We start from the raw sequence: 14,649 nt of genomic DNA, 5'->3' as shown, positions 1-14,649 counted from the left end.
TTCGACATAGTGAAAAGGGACAGATTTGCCCATCACTACATCAGTGTAAACAAGTTCTCGTGTCTCACATGAATCCTGTATGTCAAGTTTACAGTTATGGTGAAGCTTATTCTATGGGGGGGTGAACTGAGAATAAAATGAGCTGTTTTATGCCACAATTGTCCAGAAGAACCAGAATTTTAGAAAATGAAAGTACTTTCGGTTTCACTGTTTGCCTAGTTTAGTGCAAGAATAACAAAAAAATTGATAAACATGATGCATTGCAAAATGAAGCACTTACAGATTGAATTCATAAATCGTATTTATATGGCCTACAATGCCTTTCCTATAAGTCCATGCACGATATTTCTATGCACATTTCTCATTATGGTAATACTGAATTAAACTGTAAACATTTACCTTTGGAAACTTCTGTGTTTTCTTCTTTCCATTCAGCTCCATTCTCATTTATTGCAACATCATCTACTGTTACTATGAAAAAATGCAAAAAGCACTTACATATTTAATTCATAAACCCTATTAAATGGCCCTCAATTTCTTTCTTAGAAGTTCATGCACAATTTCTACATGCGCACTTCTCAATTTGGTGATACTGAATGAAACATTTATCTTTGGACGGTTCTGGTTTTCTTCTTTCCTTTCAGCTACTTCATTCAAAATTAAGTAGTTAGAGGTGCACATCATAATACAGTAATAATTATTTGGTGCTCAGGAGTCCCCTGTGAGATCCCCTAATAATGCACTAAACATTAAGAAAAGCAGTGCACCCAAATTGTAAGATCTAGCTACATGCACATTTATCATTGTGGCAATACTGAATTAAACATTTACCTTTGGAAGGTTCTGTGTTTTCTTCTTTTTTCTTTTTAGTTACATTCTCATTTAAGGCAACATCATATACAATTTCTATGAAAAAAATAGCAAATGAAGCATTTACATATTGAAATTATAAACCTTCTATGTGACCTACACCTTCTTTCCTAGAAGTCCATGCACAATATCTACATGAGCATTTTTTTGTTTTTGCCAGTCCCTGGTCTTTCCCTTGTTTGTTATAGTTTATACAGGAGCAGTGGCCAGCTAGCTCCCACTCTTTCCAGCTATAGGCAGGTGAATGAAGTGGTGGCCAACAAAAGGGCAACCAAGTTTGGGAGTTTTAACAGCGGCAAGTAAGTTGCAGGTAAAACTTGGTCCCAGTGTAAAATGCATAACGATGGAGTACAATTCTTAATGAAACAGTAAAAGTTGAGCATAGGACTGGCCAGATATGGGATGACTTTGACATTGTTGGCAGCTTAAATATATTACAATATATGGACAAACAATCCCTGTTTTGTTTAAATAGTAAGCATGTAGATAAGTCTGTCTATGCATGTATAAATATATGGAATTTATTTAGAAAGGTAGAACTTGATGGATCATTGTCCTTTTTCCACCTAACTACTATTTGTAAGTATGTGTGTAATTGCATACTAATACATTAGAATTAAGAATTCACCTTCTGAAGTTTCTGTGTGTTCTTCTTTTCCATCATCTTTTTCACTCATTGTCATTGTATTATTTTCTGAATGATCTGAGAGAAATATGAATAATATAAAAATACTTGTATCCTCTCCAAGCTACATACAAGATAAGCTGTATAGTATACTTTTTGAAATAGCAATTGGGAAAAAAGGAAAAAAATTTAATATTTTGTAGAATATCTGTAGAATAAACCCTTAAAAAATATTACCTTAGTAACTTTAATATTCAAAATTCAATTCATATGCCCTATACCAATAAATATAATAATTAAGTTTTTAAAGTTTATATGTTTTTTCTTTTCCATTTACTTGGGGGCACATTTACTAAGGCTCGAAGTGAATTAAAAGTGAATTTTTGAATTCAAAAACATCGAATTTCAGTTATTTTTGGGTACTTCGACCAGCAAATAGGCCAAATTAGATTTCGACTTTGATTAGAAGTGAAAATGCTTTGACTATTCGACCATTCGATAATCGAAGTACTGTCTTTTTAAAAAACGTTGACTTAGACACTTCGCCACCTTAAACCTGCCGAATTGCTATGTTAGCCTATGGGGACCTCCTAGAACCTATAGCCAGTATTTGGCTAAGTTTAGAGAAGTCGAAGGATTTTTTTATAAATTCGTACGATCGTACAATTAAATCGTTTGAATCGTTCAATTCGAAGTACGATCGAAGTACGATCGAAGTACGATCGTACGATCTTAAAAATCCTTTGACTTCGAATGTAGGTCTAGCCTATTAGATAGTCGAATTTAGAAGTTTTTTTTTCACTATGAAATTTGACCCTCGATAAATCTGCCCCTTACTGTATTTTAGTATATAACAGATTTTTCAGTGAATTAAAAGTGAATTTTTGAATTCAAAAACGTCGAATTTTGAAGTAATTTTTGGGTACTTCGACCAGCGAATAGGCCAAATTAGATTTCGATTTTGATTTGAAGTGAAAATGCTTCGAATAATCGAAGTACTGTCTTTTTAAAAAACTTTGATTCAGACACTTCGCCACCTTAAACCTGCTGAATTGCTCTGTTAGCCTATGGGGACCTCCTAGAACCTATGGCCAGTACTTGGCTAAGTTTAGAGAAGTTGAAGGATTTTTTTATAAATTCGTACGATTGTACAATTAAATTGTTTGAATCGTTCAATTCGAAGTACGATCGAAGTACGATCGTACGTTTAAAAATCCTTTGACTTTCGAATGTAGGTCTAGCCTATTAGATGGTCAAATTTAGAAGGTTTTTTTTTCACTTCGAAATTTGACCCTTGATAAATCTGCCCCTTACTGTATTTTAGTATATAACAGATTTTCATTCAATCATGTATTACGTAATTGGGAGAGAATACCCAGTAATACTTTACATTTATATTATAGATCTGTTTATCTATATGAATCCTCCTAGGACCTAGGATTATTTTTTAATGTTTAGATGTATTAAGTAGCCTTAAAGAATGGTCCTTATGATATTATACCTGCTGCCCCTTAAGATAGTCAGTGCCAATCAAGTATAGGGCAACACGGTCTTTGACACCAGATTAGAAAATATATTTGACATGATCTACCTAAATTGATTTGTAGATGTGATGTTATAATTTGATTATGCTTTCCTTTCTTTCCATATTTATGTTCAATTGTAGGCTGGCACAAATCGGACTTCACTCCAAATATGATACAGTATTTTAAACAAAAAAGAACATCTCTGTACTAGCCCCAGATGTTTAATACAAAGGAGGTTGCTTCCACTACAATAATGATCTCTGTGTAAACAAGCTGTCCTCCCTCATTTGTTGCCTATGTCTAAAGTTTACATACAAGAAGGAATTCATTCTACATGGAGTTAAACTAATAATGGTCCTATACGACTCTCATGTCCTGAAGAAGCAGAAAGTTGAAAATTAAAGTTTCATAGTTTGTCTTATTTGGTAAAGAAATAACAACCATATATATTTATGAATATAAAAAGGCATGCCTATTTTCCTCATTGCATTACCATCTTTTCTACCCACTTAACTTTAATAGGGATAATTACTAAACCTCAAATTTATCTGGTCGGGGTTTTTGGGGCAAAACTCAAGGTTTTCAGGTTTTCTCAAACTCAAATTTTTCGAGATTTATAAAAGCCTGATGCAGCAAAAAGTCTGAATCTGAAAATCCACCATCTCAGATCTGCAGAGGTTGTAAATAAGTCAATGACAGAGGTCTCTATCCTAATTGTAAGTTATTATGGCCTGTGCTGGGTTTAGCCTGAAAATACAATCATTTCTATCTTTTTGGGCAAAAATCCAAAAAAATCGTATGATTCAGGGAAAATTCCCGAAAAAATGGTATGATATGATTTTTCATATGAATTATTGGGTTTGGTTGTGTTTTTTTTTATTATTAAAATAATGAGATAAAATTGGATTTTAGTAAATAACCTCATAATATACCATTATATACATTACATAAAAAGAAGAACATGGAAATTTACAATCTCAAAAATAAGATTTAAATTACCAACCTTGCAAAATATTTGGTATTTCTTCCTTTTCTTGACTTTCATTTTCATCCATTGTACTAGGAGGTGAGTGATCTTTGGGAGCACATAATTAAATATTAAAATGTAGGATTTGCATACCAAATATATACCCACTTTGGATTGCTTTTTAATGCTGTTAATGATTAATGCAATTTCTGAGAGACCAACTTTAGGGGGCACATTTACTATTGGTCAAATATTGAGGGTTAATTAACCCTCGATATTCGACTATCGAATTTAAATCCTTCGACTTCGAATATCGTTTTTGTTGTGCGTCTTTCCTTTTTTTTGGCGCACAACACCATACAAGTCTATGGGCATCATTTCCGTGTCGAAACAAGAAAAAAAAATTCACCCATCCCTTTCATACAATAGTCCCATTTGTAAGGATTTAATTTGGATATCTATTTTTGTCTTAAATCAATTAATATCAATATCAATAAACCCAACTACATGGTACTATTTTATTATTACAGAAATAAAGAAAACAATTTAAATTGTTTTTTAATCAATTTAGAAAAATGGAGGTTCTTTAAGATGGCTTTCCTGTAATTTTGAGCTTTCTGGCTAATGATTTTTCTGATAACTGATCCTATACCTGCATAACATTATGTGTACATACATATGCACACTAAGGGGGTTACTTATTAAAGTCCGAATGCCAAAAACTCAAAAAATTGTAGTTTTTTTAACTAGAAAATCCTAGTTTTTAGTGGAAAAAAAACCCTCAAATTTTTCAGGATTTATTATCCCCCTTAGGATGTAAAAAGTTTGAATCCAAAAATCTGGCATCTCAGACCTTCCGAGGTTGAATACTGTATTAGTCAATGGAAGAACTCCCGAAGATATCCTGATCTGCACTGGGTTTCCTGCAATAATTCGAATATTTGGTGGTTTTTGGGCATAAAATAAAAAAAAAAATCGCACAATCTGATTTTTTCACTATTTTTTTTAGTTTTTCTCGCACACGTGTGGATTTGGTCGGTGTAGTTTTTACTATTTTGATAAGTTACCCCCTAACTGTAGCTTGTAAGATAACAATAGCCTTGGATATTATGTTTGCTCAATAAATCATTGAAGCCTCTCCTAAAGTTATTAATAGAAAGTTAATTTCCTTAAATCTAAACATGTTACATGATATTTATGGATCTTTTGTATTTTAAGAAAAATAACATAGGAAATGCTTAGGACTAATGTTTTAGCATATTATTATAGAATAAATCAGTTCTCTGAATTTATAATCACATTAGAATGAATGCATTCATGTGTTTGAGCAAATATAAAATCTACTGTAGGAGTTATTTACTTTCCTTGCAGTGCCAATGCTAGAGCATTAAGGGGAAAAATTCCATGTCCCTTAGTACTCATTTAACAATCACATGTGTCCCAGACACACTTTGCACCTTGTGCTGGATTGAAAATTCAGGGTGAGTTTTAGATCATCCTGGGGCACAGGCCAATCCTGTACTTCACAACTGCCACATGGCATGAGGTAAGGACAGGACCTTGTTGTGCCCTGCATCTCCTCTTCCACTTCTTAACGTGACTGACAAGTTAGGGTTCGGGTGGGGGACTGGGTGCATTAAAAGAAGTTATACAGGTATGGAATTATAAATTACAGGATGCAAATATTTTGAAACATGATTCAAACCTCTTTAGAAAATGTTATATCTCACCTTTGGTAGTTTCTGTTTTTTGTTCTTTCTCATCATCCTCTTCATGCTTATCGATAGCATTATCTGAATGAAATTTAGGAAAAACAACCAAATGAAAGCATTACAATTTCATTGGCATCATCCTCTCTTCAAAATAACGCATTCTGTCTATCTATTATGATCATGCCTTACCCCTTCTCCTTTCTATGTCATTCACATTGACTTATATACAACCATGAATGGTCTTAGATGCCAGATTTTCAGATACGGATGTTTTCCATACTCAGGGTATACTAAATCCAGAACATTTTTAGTTTTTTTCCCACTTAAAATATAGATTTTATAATAAAAAACCCTAAAATTTTTCAAGTTTTTAGCTTTCAGACTTTAATAAATAACACCCTTGGATTGCATTTGTTATCACTGCAATTACTGACTGGGCATTTCCCAAGCACAAAGAGCTGGTGCTTTTACAAACAAGGGGGCAATAAAATCATAAATACAAATATATACAAACTATCATTGCATTATAAAACAAGTTATTATATTCTAGTAGGAGAAGAAAGCACAGTTGTAATACTGTCCTTATATTCTGATCTATAAAAACAGTAGTTCTCGGTGATGCTTTACAGCAACACTGAGCTTTATCATTTCATTACTCTAGTCTTGTTCTCCAATGCGTAGTGCATGCAGAGAAAAGGAATTTGGACAATTATTTTTCCACAATGTAAGGAACATTTCTAGCTCAGTAGAAAACACATTTATATGTCAAACCTTTAGTAATGTTTTACTAAGAGATAACTATCATTACCACATGGTAAAATTTAACAAGGCTTTATAAATCAGCCCCTAAGTAACTGACCATGTAAATTACCTGTGATTTCTTCCTTTACTTCCATTGTGCCAAAATTTGAGGGATCTATGGGAGCAAACAATTATGTAATTTAAAGAGTACTCGTCACCCAAAAAAATTATTCAAAATCCTATTTTATAACATTAGTCAAGCAAAATGAACTTTAATTACAAAATATAAATGATTTGAATCTTGTCGTGCGTGTAAAAATTGTCGCTCACGTCAAAATTGTTGCATGTCAAAATTATTTTGATGCCCATTGGCTTCAATGCATTTTTCAAATTTCTTCGCAGTTTCGCAAATTTTTTCGACATAGTGAAAAGGGACAGATTTGCCCATCACTACTTCAGTGTAAACAAGTTCTCGTGTCTCACATGAATCCTGTATGTCAAGTTTACAGTTATGATGAAGCTTATTCTATGAGGGGGGGTGAACTGAGAATAAAATGAGCTGTTTTATGCCACAATTGTCCAGAAGAACCAGAATTTTAGAAAATGAAAGTAACTGTTTGCCTAGTTTAGTGCAAGAATAACAAAACAATGTATAAACATGATGCATTCCCAGGACACTGTCTTTCCTATCCACCAAACTCATAACATTCAGCATGAAGGACACAGAGCACTCATGGGACTTAATTTATGTGCAAAAATGTAATGGTGTAAGTTGATGTGTGGGTCCTACATAGAGGACCTTTATGCAGATATTATATTTTGCAATAGAACCTGGGCTTTTTTGTTTTTTTTGGGTGGTCGGTCTGCTGCCTTTCAGACGCTACATAAGCTCATAAGATATATTTTGTTATCCATTAGGATATAACATCAGATTACTCACCTTGCAAATTATTTGGTATTTCTTCCTTTTTGCCAATGTTATTTTCTTCTATTGTAGTAGGGGGTGAGTAATCTATGGGGGGTAAACTGATTAAGTGAGAAGAACAGTGACACAGTGGGTGGGCTAGGATTTTGGGTTCAATGTCATCCAGGACACTATCTGCAAGGAGGTCACTTTTTCTCCCTATATTTGTGTAGGGTACTGTTTTGACATATCATGTGTTATCATTAATTATAGAATAAATCAATGTTTCTTTTTTTCATAGAATTAAATTGGAATTATTGAATTCATGTTTTGATCATCCAAATAGATAAGCTATTGTATATAATAATAGAAGTCATAAACTGCATTATGGGTTATAGAGAGAGGCAAACTGTTCCCTTTAGTTTGAAAATCAATTATCTTACTATGGGTTACTAGACCTGTAGCAAACTTTGTATCTTGTATTACATTATACATATATTTTATATTTACATTTTAGTTTCAGTTTGTTTCTTTTTTCCATTAACCAAGTAATCTTTAGAAAATTATTATAAAGTAAAATATATTTAATTTCCCATATCCACTAAGGAAATTTACAAGAAGTCCATGCACAATATCTAGATGCATATTTTTATGTTGGTGATACTGATTTAAACGTTTACTTTTGGAAGGTTCTGTATTTTCTTCTTTCCTTCCAGCTCCTTTCTCATTCATTGCATCTACTGTTTCTATGAAAAAATAAATTGCAAAATAAAGCACTTACATATTGAATTCATAAACCGTATTTATATGGCCTACAATATCTACATGAGCATTGTTTTTTTTGCCAGTCCCTGGTCTTTCCCTTGTTTGTTATAGTTTATACAGGAGCAGTGGCCAGCTAGCTCCCACCCTTTCCAGCTATAGGCAAGAGAATGAAGTGGTGGCCAACAAAAGGGCAACCAAGTTTGGGAGTTTTAACAGTAGCAAGTAAGTTGCCGGTAAAACGTGGTCCCAGGGTAAAATGCATAACGATGTACTACAATTCTTAATGAATCAGTGAAAGTTGAGCATAGGACTGGCCAGATATGGGATGACTTTGACATAGTTGGCCATCTTAAATATATTACAATATATGGACAAACAATCCCTGTTTTGTTTAAATAGTAAGCATGTAGATAAGTCTGTCTATGCATGTATAAATATATGGAATTTATTTAGAAAGGTTGAACTTGATGGATCATTGTCCTTTTTCCACCTAACTACTATTTGTAAGTATGTGTGTAATTGCATACTAATACATTAGAATTACGAATTCACCTTCTAAAGTTTCTGTGTGTTCTTCTTTTCCATCATCTTTTTCACTCATTGTCATTGTATTATTTTCTGAATGATCTGAGAGAAATATGAATAATATAAAAATACTTGTGTCCTCTCCAAGCTACATATAAGATATATACTTTTTGAAATAGCAGTTTCTGTCAAGTTCAATTGGGAAAAAAGGAAAAAAAAATATTTTTTAAACCTATTCATGGAGTTAATTATCTGAACAATAATCTGTAGAATAAACCCTTACCTTAGTAACTTTAATATTCAAAATGTAATTCATATGCCCTATACCAATAAATATAATAATTAAGTTTTTAAAGTTTATATATTTTTTCTTTTCCATTTACTTGGGGGCACATTTACTAAGGCTCGAAGTGAATTAAAAGTGAATTTTTGAATTCAAAAATGAAGAATTTCGAAGTAATTTTTGGGTACTTCAACCAGCGAATAGGCCAAATTAGATTTCGACTTTGATTTGAAGTGAAAATGCTTTGACTATTCGACCATTCGATAATCGAAATACTGTTTTTTTTTTTAAAAAAAACTTTGACTTAGACACTTCGCCACCTTAAACCTGCCGAATTGCTATATTAGCCTATGGGGACCTCCTAGAACCTATAGCCAGTATTTGGCTAAGTTTAGAGAAGTCAAAGGATTTTTTTTATAAATTTGTATGATCGTACAATTAAATCGTTTGAATTGTTGAATTCGTAGTACGATTGAAGTACGATCGTACGATCTTAAAAATCCTTTGACTTCGAATGTAGGTCTAGCCTATTAGATGTTCGAATTTAGAAGTTTTTTTCACTTCGAAATTTGACCCTTGATAAATCTGCCCCTTACTGTATTTTAGTATATAACAGATTTTCATTCAATGATGTATTACGTAATTGGGAGAGAATACCCAGTAATACTTTACATTTATATTATAGATCTGTTTATCTATATGAATTCTCTTAGGACCTTGGATTATTTTTTAATGTTTAGATGTATTAAGTAGCCTTAAAGAATGGTCCTTATGATATTATACCTGCTGCCCCTTAAGATAGTCAGTGCCAATCAAGTATAGGGCAACACGGTCTTTGACACCAGATTAGAAAATATATTTGACATGATCTACCTAAATTGATTAGTAGATGTGATGTTATAATTTGATTATGCTTTCTTTTCTTTCCATATTTTTGTTCAATTGTAGGCTGGCACAAACCGGACTTCACTCCAAAATATGATGCAGTCTTTTAAACAAAAAAGAACATCTCTGTACTAGCCCCAGATGTTTAATACAGAGGAGGTTGCTTCAACTACAATAATGAGCTCTGTGTAAACAAGCTGTCCTCTCTCATTTGTTGCCTATGTCTAAAGTTTACATACAAGAAGGAATTTATTCTACATGGAGTTTAACTAATAATGGTCCTATACGACTCTCATGTCCTGAAGAAGCAGAAAGTTGAAAATTAAAGTTTCATAGTTTGTCTTATTTAGTAAAGAAATAACAACCATATATATTTATGAATATAAAAAGGCATGCCTATTTTCCTCATTGCATTACCATCTTTCTTACCCACTTAACTTTAATAGGGATAATTACTAAACCTCAAATTTATCTGGTCGGGTTTTTTGGGGCAAAACTCAAGGTTTTCAGGTTTTCTCAAACTCAAATTTTTCGAGATTTATAAAAGTCTGATGCAGCAAAAAGTCTGAAAATCCGCCATCTCAGATCTGCAGAGGTTGTAAATAAGTCAATGACAGAGGTCTCTATCCTAATTGTAAGTTATTATGGCTTGTGCTGGGTTTAGACTGAAAATACAATCATTTCTGGCTTTTTGGGCAAAAATCCAAAAAAATCGTATGATTCAGGGAAAATTCCCGAAAAAATGGTATGATATGATTTTTCATATGAATGATTGGGTTTGGTTGTGTTTTTTTTATTAAAATAATGAGATAAAATTGGATTTTAGTAAATAACCTCTTAATATACCATTATGTACATTACATAAAAAGAAGAACATGGAAATTTACAATCTCAAAAATAAGATTTAAATTACCAACCTTGCAAAATATTTGGTATTTCTTCCTTTTCTTGAGTTTCATTTTCATCCATTGTACTAGGAGGTGAGTGATCTTTGGGAGCACATAATTAAATATTAAAATGTAGGATTTGCATACCAAACATATACCCAATTTGGATTGCTTTTTAATGCTGTTAATGATTAATGCAATTTCTGAGAGACCAACTTTACGGGGCACGTACTATTGGTTGAATATTGAGGGTTAATTAACCCTCGATATTCGACTATCGAATTGAAATCCTTCGACTTCGAGTATCATTTTTGTTGTGCGTCTTTCCTTTTTTTTGTGACGCACAACACCATACAAGTCTATGGGCATCATTTCCGTGTTGAAACAAGAAAAAAAAATTCACCCATCAATATCATACAATAGTCCCATTTGTAAGGATTTAATTTGGATATCTATTTTTGTCTTAAATCATTTAATATCAATATCAATAAACCCAACTACATGGTACTATTTTATTATTACAGAAATAAAGAAAACAATTTAAATTGTTTTTTAATCAATTTAGAAAAATGGAGGTTCTTTAAGATGGCTTTCCTGTAATTTTGAGCTTTCTGGATAATGATTTTTCAGATAACTGATCCTATACCTGCATACAATTATGTGTAAATACATATGCACACTAAGGGGGTTACTTATTAAAGTCCTAATGCCAAAAACTCAAAAAATTCTAGTTTTTTTAACTAGAAAATCCTAGTTTTTAGTGGAAAAAAACCTTCAAATTTTTCAGGATTTATTATCCCCCTTAGGATTTAAAAAGTTTAAATCCAAAAATCTGGCATCTCAGACCTTCCGAGGTTGAATACTGTATTAGTCAATGGAAGAACTCCCGAAGATATCCTGATTTGCACTGGGTTTCCTGCAATAATTCGAATATTTGGTGGTTTTTGGGCATAAAATCAAAAAAAATCGCACACAATCTGATATTTTCATTATTTTTTTTAGTTTTTTCCCCGCACACGTGTGGATTTGGTCGGTGTAGTTTTCACTATTTTGATAAGTAACCCCCTAACTGTAGCTTGTAAGATAACAATAGCCTTGGATATTATGTTTGCTCAATAAATCATTGAAGTCTCTCCTAAAGTTATTAATAGAAAGTTAATTTCCTTAAATCTAAACATGTTACATGATATTTATGGATCTTTTGTATTTTAAGAAAAATAACATAGGAAATGCTTAGGACTAATGCTTTAGAATATTATTATAGAATAAATCAGTTCTCTGAATTTATAATCACATTAGAATGAATGCATTCATGTGTTTGAGTAAATATAAAATCTACTGTAGGGGTTATTTACTTTCCTTGCAGTGCCAATGCTAGAGCATTAAGGGGAAAAAATTACATGTCCCTTAGTACTCATTTAACAATCACATGTGTCCCAGAGACTGCGGCACTTTGCACCTTGTGCTCGATTGAAAATTCACCGTAATTTCTCATTTGTACTTTATCTTTTTTATGACAATTTTTAATAAAATGTCATGACATGCGTAGTTTTAGAGAAAGTATGTGATAAAAATTTGCAAAAAGCCTTTTAAGTAACACTTTTATTATATTGTCCCTAAGTAGTGCTAGGGGGATGCGGTTGAGGAGGGGTGGGAGGATCGCTGTACTAGCCCCAGATGTTTAATACAGAGGAGGTTGCTTACACTACAATAATGAGCTCTGTGTAAACAAGCTGTCCTCCCTCATTTGTTGCCTATGTCTAAAGTTTACATACAAGAAGGAATTCATTCTACATGGAGTTTAACTAATAATGGTCCTATACGACTCTCGTGATTGTCCTGAAGAAGCAGAACGTTGAAAATGAAAGTTTCATAGTTTGTCTTATTTAGTCAAGAAATAACAACCATATATATTTATGAATATAAAAAGGCATGCCTATTTTCTTCATTGCATTACCATCTTTCCTACCCACTTAACTTTAAGGGGGATAGTTACTAAACCTCAAATTTATCTGGTCGGGTTTTTGGGGACAAAACTCAAGGTTTTCAGGTTTTCTTTATTTATTAAAGCCTGATGCTGCAATGAGTCTGAATCTGAAAATCCGCCATCTCAGATCTGCAGAGGTTGTAAATAAGTCAATGACAGAGCTCTTTATCCTAATTGTAAGTTATTATGGTCTGCACTGGGTTTAGCCTGCAAATACAATCATTTCTGGCTTTTTGGTCAAAAATTCAAAAAAATCATATGATTCAGGGAAAATTCCCGAAAAAATGGTATGATATGATTTTTCATATTAATGTTTGGGTTTGGTTATGTTTTTTTATTAAAATAATTAGATAAAATATACCATTATGTACATTACATAAAAAGAAGAACATGGAAATTTACAATCTCAAAAATAATATTTAAATTACCAACCTTGCAAACTATTTGGAATTTCTTCCTTTTCTTGAGTTTCATTTTCGTTCATTGTACTAGGAGGTGAGTGATCTTTGGGAGCACATAATTAAATATTAAAATGTAAGATTTGCATACCAAATATACACCCACTTTGGATGGCTTTTTAATGCTGTTAATGATGAATGCTATTTCTGAGAGACCAACTTTAGATGTCTCAGTTTTGATTCTTTGTCATTTTATATTGTTAATAATATATCCCCGGTTGTACAATATATACATACTAGAGAGGTACATTTCCTGAAGAAAATGTGAGTGGTGCTTGCCGTGGCAAAACTCAGGCCCAAATCTGATTGGCTGTTGTTGCCCCGCCCCTTTTTTTCCTAATTGTGAACCACAGTCACTCAGTGACTAACATACCAAAGTTTGGGAATGCTGTCATTTAATGTGTAAAAATGGCAGCATTTCTATTTTTTTCTATTGAAAATCAATGAATGAAATTTGATTGGTTGTTGGTGGCTCGGCCCACTTTTTCTAAACTTGAAGTGGAAACCCCCAGCGACCACATTTGTGATATTCAAGGTCCCTGACATCAATACTGAGAGAATGGCAGCCTTCTTAATTTTTCCCATTAAAACCAATCAAAGAAATCTGATTGGTTGGTTTTGGCTCCACCCACTTTTCTTAATTTTAATCCCAGTCCCCCAGTGACCAACTGTGCCAACTTTGAGGAGGCTGCCATTAACCGTCTAAGAGCGGCAGCAGTTTAAAATTTTTCTATTTAATTGAATGGCTGAAATTTGATTGGCTGTTGTAGACTCCGCCCACTTTTTGTAAATTTTGGCTGCAGTCACCCAGTGACCCACGGTGCCAAGTTTGGGAGCTCTGGCTTTATTACTGTGAGAATTACAGCTGTTTACATTTTCTCATTGAAGTCAATAGGGAAAATCTGATTGGTTGTTTGCGGCTCCGCTCACTTTTTTGGGTCCCCAAAATAGGACAGAAAAGTCACAACACCCCATTCCCGAATAAGCTGAACGGTTTGACACCTCATTCATGGGTCTGCGACAAACTAATTATTCAATAAATTCCCCATTATAAGTCAATGGGGCAAATTTGGGGACCTCTCCTGCCCCGGGGGTAAAACTTATACCCTCGTGTGGGGTATCATCTGACACAGGTCCAAACCTCTTCAAATGTGGTAAATTTAACGTTTCTACAAGATTCCCTCTCTGCGCTAGAATCCGTCAAAAGTTGGCCTCAATGTCAATCTATGGGACTTTTCGGGGTGGTTAATTGCCCCCGCAAGGGGCAATTAACCACCCACCCCTTAGAAAAGTCATACCACCCCATTCCCGATTAAGCCGGACGATTTGACACCTCATTCATGGGTCTAGGACAAACGGTGCGGGACTAGTTACGCGCCAAACTTTCATACGGAAGAAGAATAAAAATAAGTTTTCAAGATAACAGTAGTGATGCTTTGCTTCGCAAGCACCACTAATTAGAAGTTACCTTGGAGTGGCACCAGAGGCCTCATGTTTCCCCATATTTTCGGAAA

General features: G+C 33.4%; 1 protein-coding gene across 11 annotated transcripts in view; it reads right to left on the bottom strand.

Annotated features, from left to right (window-relative positions):
• Positions 1 to 14,649, bottom strand: part of LOC108705602 — a 411,717-nt gene that overhangs the window by 382,430 nt on the left and 14,638 nt on the right. For all 11 annotated transcript variants that reach the window (XM_041576725.1, XM_041576726.1, XM_041576730.1 and 8 more), the window contains exons 4-11: positions 8,026 to 8,091; positions 7,382 to 7,453; positions 6,560 to 6,616; positions 5,719 to 5,781; positions 4,025 to 4,096; positions 1,499 to 1,573; positions 832 to 906; positions 400 to 471 (exon numbers count right to left, since the gene is read on the bottom strand). In XM_041576725.1, the coding sequence (XP_041432659.1) occupies positions 400 to 471; positions 832 to 906; positions 1,499 to 1,573; positions 4,025 to 4,096; positions 5,719 to 5,781; positions 6,560 to 6,616; positions 7,382 to 7,453; positions 8,026 to 8,091 (552 nt within the window). The remainder of the gene's footprint in view (positions 1 to 399; positions 472 to 831; positions 907 to 1,498; positions 1,574 to 4,024; positions 4,097 to 5,718; positions 5,782 to 6,559; positions 6,617 to 7,381; positions 7,454 to 8,025; positions 8,092 to 14,649) is intronic.

The sequence above is a fragment of the Xenopus laevis genome, chromosome 9_10L (genome assembly GCF_017654675.1).
Source record: "Xenopus laevis strain J_2021 chromosome 9_10L, Xenopus_laevis_v10.1, whole genome shotgun sequence".
Classification (NCBI taxonomy): domain Eukaryota; kingdom Metazoa; phylum Chordata; class Amphibia; order Anura; family Pipidae; genus Xenopus; species Xenopus laevis.
Note: the sequence above shows the minus strand (reverse complement) of the source record. Positions and strands in the feature narration are given on the sequence as shown.